The following is an 18,300-nucleotide window of genomic DNA, read 5'->3' on the forward strand; positions in this document are numbered from 1 at the left end:
GTAGCTTTAGCATGGTACCTAGCTAGCACAAAAGCAATCAGCCTGAAAACAATGACCAGTAGAAACTGCAGTCATTTTCAATATTCTTAGCAATGATTTAGGAATCCATGTGCGTAAGTATTAGCTAGGTAGCCACTTGTTGTTCTCCTATTGAAATAACTGGCTAGCCAGCTACTTAACCCTGTTGCCCAAAACTAACTGTTATAAGCAGCCAGCTTTCTTCATCTGGCTAGTATGGCTTGGCCAGACCGGGATGTGTGTTGTGAAGTTAGCCACAATAATGATTAGCCACAATAGTGGAATTTGCGTTTTGTCTTCAAAATAAAAGTCCCTATTTGAAAGTGATGCAGAAGGTTACAATTGGTGGAATCATGACATATTTAGACTAGATAATGTTGAACAAGTTTGGAGTGTTGGAATGTGGAGCAATGAAATGGGGTATCAGTCTACTGGGTGAAACCCACAGAACAGAACTGTGAAGTGTTTATATTAGTATCCTGGCTCTTATTGCAGGACTGTAACTGTGTGAAATCAACTCTCCAGTCAGCCTATTGTGTGTATTGACATTCATATTGCACTGTACAGCCTTACCTAAGGATTGGGGATCAATGAAATGGGGTATCAGTCTACTCAGTACCCAAGTGCTTTTTTTCCCCAAAGTCCTTGAGTTATCAAGCTCCAAAACATCCACATTGTATTGTTTTTCCTTATGGAATAGTGTTCAATACAAATGTGGCTCAATTCAGTGGTTTCAATGTCCCACAATAAGAGCTACGATGTTAATGTTCTGTGGGTGTCACTGTGTAGACTGACACTCCATGTCATTGATCCACAATCCATAGGTAAGGCTGTACAGTGAAATAAGTATGCCCCCAATGCAATTCTAAAGTCTAATACATCCAGTTGATTTAAACAGATTTTTTTCTAATTAAGAAATGATTGTCTTTTGCTTAATTTATATAAGAACATTCCAAACTTGTTTAGCATTATCTATTCCATTATGTCATGATTCCACTATTTGTATTCATTTGTATCACTTTGAATGAGGTACTTTTATTTTGAAAGTGAACCGCAAATTCCGCCTGTGTGTAATACTTATTGTGGCTAGCTTCACATATGTGGGTCCGACCACCATTAATCAAATACAAACTTTCTTAATAATTAGGAGTATTTTAGATGATGGCACCTAGCTAGATATTTAGCTAAAACTGTTTTTGGGGAAGAACATTGTTTGCGTCCATCAGCTAGCTGGCTTTTTTTATGACCAGCACTGTCCAGAAGCTTGGGGAGACGTGTCTGCGCTCGTGCGGCAGGTCCGTCAAAACTTTACCAGCGTCATAGCATACATATCGGTGATTCGCTGTGACATGTGTAACAACTACGTAAAAAATCATGAACGTGTTAAATTATGTGACGTGCAGTCATTCAGGTCCTGATTGGTCAAATAGTGTTATTTGACGTATCTTTTTTGACACGCAAAGACCCAAACAGGGTTCCATATCGCTTCGCCTAGGAGCAAAATGAGTTATGCTAGGAGCAAACAGAGCCTATGTATGCGGACCCTTTCGTCACGGTCAGAGTTGGGATGATGCAGCAGGAGAGAATAGAATATACATATTTGACACTTTTCACAATACTGAGCCAAATTAAGTCAAGCTGTAGGCCTACTCGGCTGGATATCTGTTCACTCTAACCTCTCCCAATCTTATACTATTTCTGCTTCAGAAATGTAGCGTGAACAAACCCTTTCTTAAAATGGCAGATGCCTTGTCTCATTTTCTTTATCCAGGGCAACAGATAGGATCTGACACGCGCATGTGTGAACCTTTAATTGGTGTTGCTTCCATTTACTGCCCGTGTCATATACCCTGCAGCTCTTGCGCATCACGTTTTCTATAGGAAATCAGACCTTGGTAAAAAATGTTGTGTGCGTTTTCATGACCATTATTAGCCTAAAACATTGGAAAGAAGGGATAATCCGATTTCTGCGTGAAACGGAAGTCTGAAAGAACCTGTAAATTGCATTTCAATTAATCCCACCCCAGAAATGGTCAATTGCAGCACCTTGACCAAACGACTACATAAGGGACTATAATAGCCAGCCTGGGTAATGTAATTATAAGTCAATGGTCACATATAAAAACACATCTAGTGCATTAAGCCCAGGCTATTGCTACACGTTTTCCCAACGACCACAGGGCTCCATAAATATAAAATATAAATATTTTTATGGAGCCAAACTGTGTGCCTCAACAGCCTCTGCAGGCATAACCATGCATGTGGCCCCTGTTTGCCGTTAGCCCCAGGAGTGTGTGATTGCAGCTGCAATTGGGGTGTTTTTGCTTGGGAGCATTCCTGCTCCTTCATGAACGCCCCCTGCCTCAAGCATCTCATTGGTTCCTGCATGAATACCTGCCTTGAGAACTACATCTTCATGCTTGTGTGACACTTTTGAATGTTGGTAAAAAGAGAAATAAAAGTATTATCTGAGTTTTAGGCCCCCGACTCCCCGGTACAGGAATTCTGCTAGCTAGCTAGCTAGCCTACAGCGGGAGACACCAGTAGATCGTGTCCTTTGCTCCCGCCTGCTCTCACCATCATTAACAGAACTGCGGGGAAACGGTGCCCGACAGGCGGGGGGAGGACACTTTCTACCGTTGTTGCCCTCGCCTCTTCTTCATATTCTGTGGGGTTTATCGGCAGTTGGCATCCAACATTATGCAACCTACTGTACTGGAACACCCCCACCTCCTGCTTGACTAGCTTAAAAATGGAACAATAGAAGTATAAAGAGGGATTCCTGCAGATGAAGGAATGCCTACATGCAGGAACTCCCCAAATCGTGGGCCACAATTGCACCATTCTCTCTAGCTCTACACCAGGGCCTAAAGCCTGTTTGCCCTTTGGCTTCTTTCTTGTCAGTTGGTCTCTCTCAACCCTTTTAATGTTCTCCATTGTGGGAGTATTTTCCCCAACATCTTTATCATAGACCCTTCTGCTGATTCTAACAGCTTGTTGTTATTTGATGTTTCCTCAGCTCTATTTTTAGTCTATGAATAAAGGCTGTGTGTGTGTGTGTGTGTGTGTGTGTGTGTGTGTGTGTGTGTGTGTGTGTGTGTGTGTGTGTGTGTGTGTGTGTGTGTGTGTGTGTGTGTGTGTGTGTGTGTGTGTGTGTGAGAGAGAGACAGACCACTGACCAGACATGCGTACACTCTGATGTAAATAATGACGTAATGCAGTGCTTTCGGGTGCATGCCTGGTACGTGTGCTCTTCTGTGACTTAAACTCATAGACAAACCAAGCCAATATGGATTAAACTGTCATTAGCAAAAATAAGCTAATTAAAAATAAAAAGAGGTCAAGTTCATCAGATGGCAGGACTTCAATTCCATTCGAAGACAGTCAAATATTAACTTCTCCTGTTGGTGTCTCTCTTTTTGGCATCCCTCCACTCTCCAACTCTGTTTCTCTGCCATGTATCTCTCTCTGTACGGTTTTGCTGCAGTCGTATTCAGGCTGATTTGATTTGTTACTGCTGTTCTGCAGCGGCCGGCAGGAATCAGGAGGCATCCAAACACAGGAACAGACACAGGGACAGGAGTGGAGGGAACAGAGATGACCACAGTCACACCCGGTGCTCAGCACGAGGTGAGATGATGATGTTGAGGGCTCAGGAGTTACAGGCGGGTGTTTTGAGACTAGTCTTGGGATAACAATATTATTAGGGGATACTTTTTTTCTCTATTAAATTGCTCTTCTTGTGCTGTAGCCTAAATGCTTTAAATTGAAATGAAATATGTCTGTATTGATTAAAGCATCGGTATGTTTGTGACTAGAGAATGTTACTATAACTCACCTGACACAGGTAGTGTTTAGCAAATGTTTGGATGTCTTGATGTTAAAAGTGTGTGAGTTATCTCTTACCATAAGCTGTGGGGCAGATCTGACTCTGCATGCATTTACATATCTTATGAAAGTAAAAAAAACACTAGCTCATTGCGTGCTGTGTGCATATAGTCTGCATATATAGTAAGTGTGCATCTCTCTGTATGTGTGTGTTTGAGCATAGACAAGACCCTCCAGCTCCTCTTGTTTCGTAGTTTATATGTTGATTAACAGTGTTTCAGATAGGTAGACATAAACCACACACAATGCCCTGACCTCTGACCTCTAGCTACAACAGATTGACAGCAGGTTTATAGAGCTGTCTGTCTGACCCTGACATGGATGGATGACCCCCAGGTCAGCTGGATGTGTGTCTCTTCCCCCTTACACACAGACAGGGTCAGGAATCATCTAGGGAAATTTGATGTCTTACTGACCGGAAATCAAACTTAGAAAATATATTTCTATGGAATCGTACCCTTGTCACATGCGTGTGTAAAGATCGACTGTGTGAGCCCACTGAGCAAAAGCCTAAGCATTAGCTCTGGCCTCTGTGTGTGTGTGTCAAGTGTGGTACTGATTCTACCCTCCAATGAGCAGTCATGACCCCGCCTTACATCACCAGGACAAGGCCACTCACCAATGGGCACATGTCCCCTTCTCGCCTGTCGTCCAATCGCAACTGTCCAGCAAGTAAGCCACCTGTAGCATCATACTTATCTGTTTCTTAACAGAGACCAAGCTAAGCTACCTACTCCTGGACTAAAATGCTATCCGCGTCTGTGTAGCTACCTCTAATACTGGCTGATCTACTGTAGTTCGTTGTTCATTCAGCAACAGTATACTTCAACCTCTCCACTGATGTTAAATAAGTATGAAACACATGCTCTGAGTTTCTCTTCGGTTCATAATTGCCTTCTATGTGCTCACTGACTCTCCATCTTCTCTCGTCCTCGTGTGTAAGGGTCACCGCGGATGGACAGAGTGCAGCTAGTGAGAGGGAGGAGACAGAGAAGAGTCAGGGTATGAGTCACACACACATTCAATAAACCAATATGAACTGTGTGTGTAGAGACCTAGGAGAGTTCCTGTGTGATAAAGAGCAGCAGCTGGAGCGTTTTTCGGAGGGAGGAGGATGGAGGAGCAGAAAAAAAGAGAGGAGAGGAGACAACAGTAGGAAGAGGAGGAGAAGGTCAGAGGTCAAACTACTATGCACCCTCGTTTTTTTTGTCCTCAACGACTCCTTCCAACTCCCCCACACCCTGTTTACCTCTCTCTCGCTCTCTCTCTGATTTGGGTTGAGTATGGTCTGCCTGTTGGGTTAGATTAGATGTGCTTTAATGGTGAACATCTCAACTGATGATTTGAAATTGATTGGGAGACAGCCCATCATTGCAGACAGACTCTCCCGTTTATGTTAATAGATTAATGATTGGGCGGTCTCTGTGGCTGCACCATGATGTCATCGTTGACGTATCATGTGTCATTTCCTGGAATCAGACAATACATGATATATATCTGTCACACGCACATGGATATGAATATTTGATTATGTGTAGGACCAGATAGAGTTTCCATATGATACAATAGGATGTGATAGGATATGAGGCCAGTTTTAGCCTATAGAATTGATGTTGGTTTATTACTGCAGAATTATCAATTAGATATGCAAACAATATGAGTTAATGTATTGATAAAAAACACTGTTGATTAATCTGTCTCTGGTTATTTAGGCGTGTGTGTGTTCTGCTGTAGAACTCTGTCTCTGGTTATTTAGGTGTGTGTGTGTTCTGCTGTAGAACTCTGTCTCTGGTTATTTAGGTGTGTGTGTGTTCTGCTGTAGAACTCTGTGGAGGTTCTATTTTAGTCCTGGCACCGGTCGGGTTCTGGGTTGCCGTAGCGATATTGTCCGCTATCACCTCAGATGACTCTCTCTCTCTACCTCTCCTCCCCCTCTGCCTCTTTCTCCCTCTCCCCCACCCTCGGCTTCCCTCTATCTCTCTGGATCTCTTTATCGCTATCTCTCTCTTTTCTTCTCTCTTATTGATCTTCATCCCCCTCACCCATCCCTCCCTCCTCCCCTTCTCCTCTCCTGCAGTGGTGTGTGTGAGTCCCTCTTTCTCTCCCAATCTGAGGTGGGGCTTTCCCTTCCTCACAGAGAATACTGCAGCCTTTCCCCAACATACTTAAGATACCCAACAACTTATACAGAAGATTTATAGCAGCTCATGCAATGCATGTGAATTGAAATATGTATAGGAGATTGATTGAAATGAGAGTGGGTGTGTGTGTCTGTCTCTGGTAAATGACATCAGAGCCTCTGTCTCTCTCTCTCTCTCTGCTGTAGATCTCAGTAGCTCAGACATGCAGGAGTTAACCCAGCAGAGAAATACAGTCACTGAGCAGATGAAGAAGGAAGGAGGGATAGATGGAACGATGGAGGGAGGGTTGGAGGAAAGGAGGGAGTGAGTGGAGAATACAAAGGAAAAGAGTGGAGAAAACAAAGGAAGAGAGTGGAGAAAACAAAGGAAAAAAGAGCATCTGCAATGTGACAAATGCAACCTGTGTCAGTACCATAGAGTACCCTCTGTGTGTGAATATGTCCCTATGACGTGTCTGTGTGCACTCAGTTGGGTGTCGTCAACAGAGGGGAACGGAGTAGAGGTTATATGTTGTCCCTCTAGCTGGCTAAATGCTTCCTCAAATAGAATCAGTTATTAAGGGGGGGGGGGGGGGGGGGGGGGGGGGGGTGGGGGGGGGGGGGGGCAAAAGGGGAGTGGGAAGAGAGAGAAAAAAGGGAGGGGAAGGAGAGAGAATCTAGGGAGAAAGAGGTGAGCAGAGAGAGAAAGGGTGGAGTGAACAAGTGAGGGGAGGGAGAGAGAGTGACAGAGCAAGAGAGAGAGAGAAACAGAGCTACCTAGAGGGAGCGGCAGACACCGGTGGAGACAGGGATAGATAGAGAGGGATAGATAGCGAGTCTGAGACTCTGGTATATTTATCAGTGAGCAGCATACAGTGTGAGTGATTGAACGAACTGACACACTTGGAAGAGAGAAAAAGTGGCGAGGCTGCAGTTGCTCTGGTAACCATGGCGCAGCCGTCTCCATGTGCATCACCGGGTGTTCGTCGCCGTAGCGACGGCTCTGTGAGAGAGTGTCTATTTTTCCCCGTTTTGGAACGTAACGAACAGGAGAGACTGGAGGCCTTGGTGAGAAGACGGGAGAGAGGGGGAGAGAGGGAGAGACCGATGGGGGAGGACAGCAGAGACTCTATGGAGAACAGGCCTAAACGCTGGACCTGGGGAGGACCGCCTGGAGGGGGAGAGGGTGAGTACACTGGGGAGGAGGAGGGTGGGGGCATGGGAGTCAAACCGGAGGGAGAGACCGGGAGGGGGAGGGGAGAGATTGACAGGAGGTATGGAGGTTTAGGAGGTATGGGATGACGTGTGTGTGAGGGGGGACAAAGGAAGAAAGGAGAGGGGTTGATGGGATGTGTTCAGGATGGGGGAAAGGGTGAGGACAGTTTAGGACAGCTACACGGAAAAGGAAACTAGAGAAGAGAGGGGAGGGATGGATGAAGATAAAGATAATGGGGGCAGGTGAATGAGAGATAAAGGACAATAAGGAGAGAAACGAGGGGTGAGAGAGGGAGGACAGAGACCAGAGGGGGAGGACAGAAAGAGGAAAAGGGTGTGGAGGCTGCAATGCAGGGGAGGACAACGCTTTGTCTTAAACTCATCAGCTTGGGAGAGGCTGCTGTGTGTGTGTGTGGGCCCATAGTATTATGGCTCATAACATCACTCTGTGATGATAAGAGAATTCTGTCTGTGTCACTGTCGTTTACCCTGCTGTTACAGGTGTGAGTTTAGCCGAGGAATCCTGTGTGTGTTGGGTATATCTCTGTTTCTGTGAAATGCTGCTACACTCCCTCAGTAGTGTGTGTGTGTTTGCGTGCGTTGGGAAACAGGCCTGATTCCTGGGAGGGGCCTGAAATACGTATCTAACCACACACACACACATTGACACTATATTTACTGCGTATGTAAACATCCATTGTTGCATTAGTGTCTGTCTCTCTTTGTCTCTCCACACACACCCCTTGTCATATGTGTAGGCCTGATGTTATGGCACTGTTAAGGCTAAGGGGATTATAGGATTTGCAATTGCATTTGTATCTTTATCTGTGTATTTTCATGGTATGTGTGTGAGTGTGTGAGTGTGTGAGTGTGTGAGTGCGTGCGTGCGTTTATTTGTTTTCAGCGATGACGCTCCCATCAGTGAGCAGTACTGGAGCAGTAACCAGACTCTGTGACGCATTCATAATGCAATCAATTATTCACACACCCCATCAGGCCTAGGATGAAGTGGAGAATCGGCCCCTCTTATAGAATACACAGGCTACCACATTCTTCAACAATACCTTATAGAATCCTACAGAATAGCGTCTCTAGAGTACAAACGCTGGTAAAGCCTGGAGTATCAGCACCCATTCTATTCTTCTTCAATTACTGATCAAAACATGACTATATTTCACTGGGGTGATAACCAGTGGATGGACAGTAGATCTGAACTGAGATCAGTTGATGCTGCATCATGCAGGGTATTAGATTACACAGCTCCAGTCTGACTGCAGTGCACCGGGTGCGTGTGTCAGAGACTCATAGGTCTGTGCGTGTATACAAATGCTCCACGTAGGTTTGGGTACGCAGTACATAAGTGAGTATAAATTCAACACTCGGGTGTGTGTGTAACGCTTTGCTTTCTCCGCTCTGACACACCTGCTACCAGGTCACTCTAAGACCCCACCCTCTCATGCTATTGGCTCAGCTCTGCCTCATCATCCCGCCTCCGCTGCCAGCCCCAACCAATCCAGGAACGGTACAGACCACCTGACACCCTTAGTGTGATCCGCTGCCTGCATGTGTGTGTATATACCGTACATGTGCTGTTGTTGTGTGGCTGCATGCATGTTGTGCTTTGTGTTGCCAGTGCAAGACCGTTATTCCCCCTTCTGGGCAATAAAATATTACATTGTATTCTATTGTCCGTATTCACATTTTTGTATATTTTGGCCCAAGTAGCCTATGTCCCATTTCATTGGTATGCTATGTGTTTTGCAGTGAGTTCTGCTGCCTTCCTGCATGGGAGTGTTTGTGAATATGGTTATGGTTGTGTTCCCCACACATCAAGTAAATGTGTGTGTGTGTGTGTGTGTTTGTTGTCTCCCTTTGGTCTTTGGGGTCCGTCAGCCCCCAATCCTTGCCCAATCAGAACAAAAAGTTGATGTACTTCCTGTCTGTCTGGCCTATGGCGATGCTTGGTGATGCACAGTGTTCACAGTAGGGGGTCCAACTACCCCCCCCCCCCCAATCAGGATCTGTAGCAGACTGCCCCTGTAGCAGTCTAACCAAACACACACACTTTATAGGATATGCAGCAGTCTGGTTAAAACCCTCCTCTCTCCTTTGTGCTAGACGGTCTGTGTATCCTTGTTTATCCATGTAAATATGGAACATGCATTAGTCTCTTAATATACAAGACTGAAGTCAAACTGAAGCCCAATCAGTGTGTGTTTGGTGGGATTGATGGTTTGGTGTGTGTGAATTTGTGGCGTAGTTGTGTGTTTTAGATAGTGAGTGTGTTGTGATTTATTGGTTGAATGGTCTGTTCACTAACCAGAGTGACATTTTAGTTGGAGTGTTCTGGTGGTATGTGTTTGTAAAGCGTGTTGTGTGTCTCGTATTTGTGTGTAATGTGATTTGTGTCACTGTTGCACCAGGTACAAGTTGGCCCTAATCACAGATAGACATATCTGACCTTAGCTATTTTCTCTACCTACCTCCCTGAAGTGTGCACTCATCTCTCTCTCGTGAAGATTGGTGTAAGCAATTAAGACTTTCCACCATATTTCAGCCCATTCCTAACCTTCCCCATGAGCGGAAGTGAATGAGTTCACACATCAAGGATGAGGGTAGATAATGTGAATTCAGTATTAGTGGTTAAAGATGACTTGTACCTCTTCATGTCCCTATGGGGTGGAACGTCTGACTCTTTCTCCCATCATGCATCTCGCTGCAGTGTGTGACTTCCTGACACCGCCCTCCTCGGACCAGCCAATCACCAAACGGCTCTCCAACTCTTCAGCCTCCCTGCACTCACCAGATAGAGGTGTGTGTGTGCGCCCGCGTGTGTCTGTGCGTGTGTGTGTGAGTCGATTCATGAGGACGTGTGTCTAGTGTTGCCAAGCAACAGTATATAATATGACTCTCTTTTATGTATTTCTCTGCACCCCTCTGTTGGTGTGTTTCTTCGTTGTCCGTCTCTTTGTTTGCCCTATGACTATGCAGTGTGTGGTGTGTCCCCTCGTTTAGCGTCCCCAAGCCCCCAGCGGCCGGCCTACAAAGGTTCCCCCTCCAGGAAGACCAGTAATGGGCCCCCGGAGGACAAGACCCCCAAAACACCCACAGTCGGTACCATGTGTGTTTGTACATGCATTTATATTACCACATTAGAATTCTGAGCAAAACCTGACTTCTTCTGTTGTGTTTTTAGACAGAGAGAGGCCCCGCCCCCTGTCTGACTGACTCTTCAATGAGACGCCTTGAATCTCCAACCACTCCGACCCGAAGCTCCTCCCCCAGAGCCCAGAGCAAAGGACTGGGCACGCCCAAAAGGTACAGAAATGTGCAGTTGCACACACATAGGTTATCTGAACATTGTGGGAGTGTTGTGGGCCATTGCTGACCTTGTTATTGTGCTTATTGTTAAGTACTGCAAGGTTGTATGAAAGGTTCAATTAAAGCAGTAAGGGTTCTTGGGTAAAATCCCTGAGCAAGCCAAGCCAGTAAAAAAAGCCATAATACAACCTATATTGTGATAATTGTGTTATTTGTTCATACGCCACCATGATATACAATAAGGTCGTCACAGCAAAAAGACAAGTCAACTACACATATGTTTGTTTCATCAAAAACCAGAGAGCAACATCTGTCCGGTGACGTCCACAAAGCAAATAATGCATGAAACAAACAGTTATATGACCTGCAGCATGGTCAAGCATGTTAATGTTTCCGACAGTTTACTAAACAACTACTGATTTAGAACCACAGAGTTACCGCAAGTCAGCAAGAAGACAACAGGAGCACTGCCTCCACTATTCCAGCACAATTTAAATTTAAACATCAACAAGGCTATATATGCTTAGTTTAATACACTGAAAACAAACTTAAAAATACCAAAAACAATTTTGTCCAAACAATGTTTCTAAATATCATGTGGCTGTCCATGGTAATGATTTCTGTCCGTGTGTATGCACACGTGTGTTGGCAAAACGGTCTATGTTCTATGGCTCTGTCATACAGTATACTTTTAGTTTTTGTTTTCATAGGCTACCTAGCTAAAATATTTGCTAGCCTAACTTCCTGGCATGGGCAACAATGAACCAGCTAAGTTAGCTAGCTAGTTAGTCTACTAGGCTACATATTGAACTTCAATCGTCAGGCCAGTGGCACAACATGTTCATTTATGGTTAGATCAGAATCACCGTCATAATCATTGGCCTGTACAAAGGATTAAGTCAAAACCACAATCCAAATCCACATCTCCATCCATGGCTTAGGAAAGGGACGATTTAGCAAGCTAGCTACTGCAGGACATCAACACAAGCAGACCAGAAACACATTGAAAATGACGTTTTGCTTAGGAAGTTTTGCTTAGGATTGGTGTGAAGCCAAATTCACACTGGCCTCCCTTGGGGTGTTTTTCTGCACCAGGACAACCCACAGTTGAGCTCAGCTCAATGCTGATTGGCTATTTTCTAATGTTTTTTATCAAGGAAGGCATCAATCAATCAAATGCTACTGCAGCAACATGTTATACTCTTTTGGTCCAGACAGCATCAGATACATGGGCTATACATACTGAGACAGAGGGGCACTGTTTCCCTCACTTGGATGATTTCTCCGGTGAGATTCAGAATCGAAATGTATTGTTTTTATTGGTGAAATATTTGGGGAAGCCTGGCTTCCCTTGGCACCCATGAATACTCACCACTGAATGAAAGTTGATTGTTATTACAGGGTGAGGTCAACTAAGAGTCGCGCCCAGTCCCCCTGCTCTCCAGGACAGTATCCTCCCTCCCCCCTCCGCCAGCGAACCCCGATAACTGAGGGCAACCAGGAGGCCAGGGGTCATGGAAACCTAGAGAGGAAGTCCTCTAAGCTGGACACACCAGAGAAGAAGACCTCCAAGTCCTCCAGCAGAGACCTTGCGGCAGGTAAGGTGTGTGTGTGCGTGCGTGTTTGAGCAGTTAGAGAGATGATCAGTGAGCTCAGAATTCACTACTGATATGCTCTGCCCTTGAGAGGAGAGAGAGGTGGATGGAGAGAGAGGTCTGTAACCTGAGCCACCCTAGACGAGAGAACAGAACGCTTCAGAGAACTGCTTTCATCAGTGTCTGCTGTACCCCAAGTCATCTCTGTCTCTCTCCCCCACTGCTTCCCTCCTTCTCCTGTCAGAGTCTCCAGGTACGCCCACAGGCAGGAACGTTGCCGGGACAATGGATGCGGAGGAGGCTTCTAGGCTGTTGGCTGAGAGGCGTCGTCTGGCCAGAATACAGAAAGAACAGGAGGACAAACTACGACAGGAGGAGGAGAGGTGTGTGTGTGTGTGGAGTATTTTTATTTTATTTTTGTTCTCCCCAATTTTCGTGATATCCAATTGGTAGTTATAGTCTTGTCCCATCGCTGCAACTCCCCTACGGACTTGGGAGAGGCGAATTTCGAGAGCCACGCGTTCTCCGAAACAAAACCCTGCCAAGCCGCACTGCTTCTTGACATACTGCTCGCACTTGACACACTGCTCGCTTAACCCGGAAGGAGTCGCTAGAGTGCAATGGAACAAGGAAATCCCGGCCGCCAAACCCTCCCCTAACCTGGGAAACGCTGGGCCAATTGTGCGTCGCATCATGGGCGTCCCGCTCATGGCCGGCTGTGACACAGCCTGGGATCGAACCCGGGTCTGTAGTTACGCCTCAAACACTGCGATGCAGTGCCTTAGACCGCTGCGTCACTCGAGAAGCCCATGTGGAGCAGTGTTCCCCAATTGGTGGCCTGAATTTAGGCCGCGGGTGATTTTATTTGCCTCCCAATGTTTTCTGAGCAAAAAAGCAAACAAACTATTTTTTTTTTTTTTGTAGGACATTAAAGAATGTCAAAACCCCAGCAAATCATCTCCAAGTGATTGTAATTTTGGAAAAATGTTCCAAAATATTTCAACGCATAATAGAAATATATATGTGATTGTATATAAATGTAAGCAAGGCTTGAAATGAATATGTTTTAGCCAGATATTATATCTTGTGGCCAATTTGCAGACAACACATGATTTGAAATGATGTTCCGGCCCCCTGACCATCCACTCCAGAAAGAAATCGTCCCGCAGCTGAATTTAGTTGATGATCCTTGGTATAGAGCGTCTGGCAAGAAGGATGTGGGTATTTAGAGTGTATAAGGTGTGTGCGTTTTCTCACTGAGTGTGTGTGTGTGTGTAGGCTGAGAGCGGAGGAGGAGCAGAGGAGAGAGCAGGAGGCACTGGAGCGGCAGGCAAGAGAGGCACAACAAGCGGAGGAGGAGAGAGAGAGATGGGAGGAGGAGAGGAAGACCAGAGAGGACGAGGAGAGAAGGACAAAGGAGAGACGTTGGAAAGACATGCAGGATCAGCTGGACCGAGAGGTCAGGGGTTAAGTCTCAGGGGTTAAATGTCAAACCAAAGAGGCATTACTGCAGCATGTAGGCCTGTCTAAGATGTCTAATGACAGATAGTCAATAAAAAAATATAGATCTCCAAGGCCATGTTGCTAGCAGTTTCAAATCCATGTGGTTTATATATATTGGTCTGTCTGCTACATTATGCTTTTAGCCTTGAATAACCTCCCTACTTCTGCTGATCTCATGCAATCTGACCCCACATTATGTCTGACCCACAGCTTCCTTAGTTCTTATCAGTTCAGGGCATTAATGTTTTGCTTGTGTTTGTGTGCAGAGAGAGGAGGCGTGTCTGCGTGCTCACAGGGAGACAGATAGGAAGAGGCAGGAGAGAGAACTGTTGCAGGTACAGGAGGAGCAGGAGAGACTGCAGAGGAAGAAGGTTAGCACACCTACCCCCCCTCCCCCGAACGCTGCCATTTAAGCTGTTTTCCTAAACTCCTGTGTGTGTGTGTGTCCACAGCGGATTGAGGAGATCATGAAGAGGACACGTAAGAGTGAGACGGACTCCTTATGCCCAGGTATATACAAACAAGAGCGTGCGCACACACACACACATACACAGGGTGTACTGTCTGCAGGGTGACTCAGCAGACAGTGAACCGGCCAGGGTTACAGCTCCCCCATGTGGTGGAGAGGGGGGTATGTTGGGTTGTATTGTTTGCCTTACAGTATATATGACTCTTGACCATTAATGCATTAAGGTTTTAAGCTACTATTAATATGGTGTGTCTAACCCCCTCCTCTCTCTCAGGTGTGTGTGAGGTGAACGGGGGCCAGGCAGGACATGTCAGGGAGTTGGATCAGGACGAGTCCCCCATCATCACGCTGGGACCCCTGGAGAGTAAGAGCTGTGGAGGGGACGAGCTGTCTGACGGGGTGCAGTCTATGGACGTCAGGTGAGCTGCACGCACACACACACAGGTCCCCAATTCTTAACACTCATTTTTCATACTGTGTGTCTTCCCAGTCCAGTGTCCAGGGATGAGTTGGGTAGCGTTCAAGAGTTCTCTCCCATCAGCGATGGGTTAAACAGCATGAGTAACACCCAAACCCTTGAGCACCTCCTGGATCTCACCGCCCAGCCAGAAACGTCCCTTTACCCCATGCTGCAGGCCGGCAGTGCTGCAGCCCTGGGAGACCTCAACAAGAACCTGCTGATACAGGATTATAACCCCTCCTCCTTCACTAGCTCCTCCCCAAGCTCCGCCCAACTTCTCCACAGCCTCAGCTCTGGCAAACTGGACATCTAGTAACCAGGTAACGGGTTTGGCCCGGGGAAGGCCGTCATTGTAAATAAGAATTTGTTCTAAACTGACTTGCCTGGTTACATTTTAAAAACTCACAAACGAACACACACTATACAGCTCTGCTCTAATATTTATTCTCCTCTTCCTCCAGGGCGTTGGGTAGGACAACTAGCTGTTGGGTGCAAAGAGGAGCTAGGAGCAGCAAGGGGGTCTCTCCTCTCCTCCTGCTTCCCCCCATCAGAGAGAGACCAGCTCCTTGCACCTCCGCCCTCACCATGCACCCCCGGCTTCCACAGAGAACAACAACCGCTCAATGTATGGCTCGCCCTCATCTATACAACTCAACCACAGGAGGCTGCTGAGGGGAGGACGGCTCATAATAATGTCCGGGAACGGCACAAATGGAATGGCATCAAACACCTTGAAACCATGTGCCTGACGTATTCGGTACCATTCCACTAATGCCGTTCCAGTCATTACCATGAGCCATTCTCCCCAATTAAGGTGCCACCAACCTCCTCAACATATCTACCGCTGAATTCCCCCTTCACACACACTGACATGTACACACATGGTTAATACTCTCCCGGTAAAGTAAAGCTTTTTCTCTGTGTCCTGGCTGTATGATATTGTGCATAAAGGTGTGTCAGTGTTGAGAGGAGGATGACGTAATAGTATGGTTGTGTTATCCTCCTGTAGCATTAATTATGTGGTTAACACTGATCATGTGACCCTGTAGCAACTTCATTGGAGAACACCTCTCCTCCTCCTGTATATACTATAGTCACACAGCTGTTAACTAGCTCTAGGTAGAAGTTGCCCCTAACCACAGATCTAGGATCAGATCTTTCTAACCCTCAATGACTTTAACTATTGGGGAGATTAAAATATAGTCTGACCCTGTATCAGTGGTTAGTGGCAACAGTCGTTAGAACGTCAGGTTGTAACGACTTTGTTTGGAGTTTCTGTCTGTCAGTGTTTCTAGTGGTGGAAGGTTATATCCCACCACCACTGATGTGCTGGACTACTGTTTGCCAGAACTCAGGAGTCTATTCGACTACTATTGGTACTTAGAACTCAGCTAGCCAGTCTAGATATGTTAACCTCCTGCAACTGGAGAAACCTACTCATCTACAGATGTGGATGATATAGTAAGACAAAGGTCTGGCCTCAGTTGATATGCTTTTGTCCACCACCGCTCCACAGTGGTGCATCAAAACACATGTGGAAGACTGGAGCATCTCTGAATATAATCTCTGCAAAAACAAATGAAAACTGTGAATGGTGTCGTATTTTTTAGCTATCTACAGGGTTGGGGGATATTGAAAAGATGTGGCGTGTGTTTTTGGCTCGCTGTGTGTACGCTAGCTGTGGTGTAGTTAGTGTGCACGGTGTGGTTGTGTAACAGCTCTGAAAACACTAATCTCTGCTTTGGAAACACTGCTCTCCTTATCTTGCCTCTGCTCTGAACTGGACTGTTTATGCTGCAACTACCAGTCAACCTACAGCAGGGGTCTTCACCTGCAGTCCTGGAGGGCTACTGCGTGTGCAGGCTTTCGTTCACACCTGATTCCACTGATCATGGTTCATACTGAAGACGGTGATTAGTTGAATCAAGCGGGTTTGGGACAGGGCTGAAACAAAAGCCTGCATAGCCAGGTCAGTAGTTCTCTAGCACCAAAGTTGGAGAACCCTGTCCTACAGTATCTCACCAGTCTGTGTACTCACTCAGTCAGTCAACTCTGTAACAGACTCTGGTGTGCAACCGCTATATTCACTATGACTGTGGCTTTAACTCATGGAGATTTATCTCACTACAGAGGACAATTCACAGTCTGCTGTCTACTACTGCTGTGAATTCTATAATCATACATTCTCGCTGTACTGTAACTGTCTGGTTCAGGTCTTACTGTAACTCTTGCCTATGCTTTGCTCTGGGGTAAGGTGTAGCTCAGCATGTGCGCTCCCTCTCCTCGCTGATTCAATCTCTGTTTCAGTTCCCCCTGAAGGGCAGTGTAAGGTGTCAATCATTCCTCATGACCCAGCTAACCCTGTGAGGGGGAACACTCTGAATTGTGTGCATTAATGGCTGTAATAATGATGCTGTATCTCAATTACTGGACTAGAGTAGGCAAAGGCCTGGAATGTCCACTTATCTTTGCTATCTTCAGTGCATTGGACTCTTGATTTAGCTAACATGTATTTCCGTCCATCTCTCTTCCTGTACTCGTTCATTATCTCATGCGTTCAGAGGCTGTTAACATTCATTGTATCCTAAGGGAAAATGTAGTTAAACTTAAGACTTAAGGTCAGAATGTTATTCACTAAAAGTCACTTAACACAGATGTCACTGCAGCTTGGCGGAATATATAACTGTAGATGTGGTGCATGGTTCTAACTGCTGAAAAACAACAATAAAACATCATCAAGCCATGTTTGGGACTTTGTTTATCAACCAATGGCACAAACAGATACCTCTGCATTGGTCCGTCTCACATGGTACACCTTGATATAAAACATATTTATAAAGATATGAGATATAGAATACAGTAATGTAAGGAAATATGTCTTGTGAAAAATAAATTATTTTACCGTGAGGTTTATTTCGAAATTGTACGGGACACACCATAGACTTAGTTAGACGACTCATCTTTGTATCGGTCCCATTATTACATCTGTGAGAGCACGGGCAGCGCCATTGAGGCCATCTCCAGTACATTTTCTTCTTCGATTGTGTTTGGAAAAAAGCATAAAGCTTATAATGGTGATTTACCGCCACCTGCAGCGCTGGACCAAATAGTGTGTGTCATTAATTGACTGTGGCCACTAGATTGGCAGTGATATAGCTTAAAGCCATGTTCAAACCAGTTAACCCAATTTGAAGAAAAAGCTCTGATCATTGGCTGATCCCTCCCAACCCATAGGAATCACCACCCCCAGTTGACTACTTTACAAAATGGTGGAAGCCCTCAATGGCAATGTCCATGCAAAAACAGGTTATTTCTAGGTAAAGTATCTCTATGGGACACACCTAGCGTGTATTCATTCTGCCTGATTCTGTTGGAAAATGTTTATTTAACAGAAGGAAAGTGAAAGAAATCGGACAGGCCCTACCAGAATTGGTCCAATAAAAACTATTGTTTTGCTCTTTGCTTCTTAAACGGTTTCTGTAATGAGTACACCCCTAGTCTTGGGCTATGAAGAAACAACTTGCATAGAGTTTCTGGAAACATTCACGCTTACTTCCAGTGTCAAAGGCAGATGTGCTGTTGATGTTTTTGGAGTTATGAGCACGTTGTTTTCAATGTAATCTACTCACATTCGCATACAGCGTTTCTGGCTGTTGCCATCTTTCTAGATCCGGTTTAAAAGCGCGGATAATGCCTGCACACGAGCACTTTG

The 18,300-nt window shown here is 45.6% G+C and overlaps 1 protein-coding gene and 1 long non-coding RNA gene across 5 annotated transcripts; both read left to right on the plus strand.

The window, feature by feature from the left end:
* The first annotated feature begins 1,113 nt into the window (after positions 1–1,113).
* On the plus strand, positions 1,114–5,925 carry LOC110535386. The gene is made up of 3 exons (XR_002475246.2): positions 1,114–1,313; positions 3,547–3,648; positions 4,958–5,925. It is a non-coding gene; the product is annotated as an uncharacterized LOC110535386 (long non-coding RNA).
* Positions 5,926–6,708: 783 nt separating this feature from the next.
* LOC110535385 (MAP7 domain-containing protein 2) lies at positions 6,709–17,331 on the plus strand. Of its 4 annotated transcripts, none has more exons than XM_021620357.2 (13): positions 6,709–7,211; positions 8,673–8,762; positions 9,963–10,052; positions 10,232–10,350; positions 10,437–10,558; positions 11,963–12,159; positions 12,401–12,539; positions 13,435–13,615; positions 13,926–14,030; positions 14,112–14,169; positions 14,403–14,547; positions 14,619–14,908; positions 15,050–17,331. In XM_021620357.2, exons 1-12 carry the CDS (start codon positions 6,974–6,976, stop codon positions 14,899–14,901), a joined length of 1,767 nt encoding a protein of 588 aa, XP_021476032.2. In that variant the 5' UTR covers positions 6,709–6,973; the 3' UTR covers positions 14,902–14,908; positions 15,050–17,331. The 4 variants fall into 4 exon arrangements, with proteins under 4 accessions (XP_021476032.2, XP_021476035.2, XP_021476037.2 ...); XM_021620360.2 differs by having other exon boundaries at positions 10,256–10,350; XM_021620362.2 differs by lacking the exon at positions 8,673–8,762.
* Positions 17,332–18,300: the final 969 nt, after the last annotated feature.

This window comes from Oncorhynchus mykiss, chromosome 11 (assembly GCF_013265735.2).
Source record: "Oncorhynchus mykiss isolate Arlee chromosome 11, USDA_OmykA_1.1, whole genome shotgun sequence".
Lineage (NCBI taxonomy): Eukaryota > Metazoa > Chordata > Actinopteri > Salmoniformes > Salmonidae > Oncorhynchus > Oncorhynchus mykiss.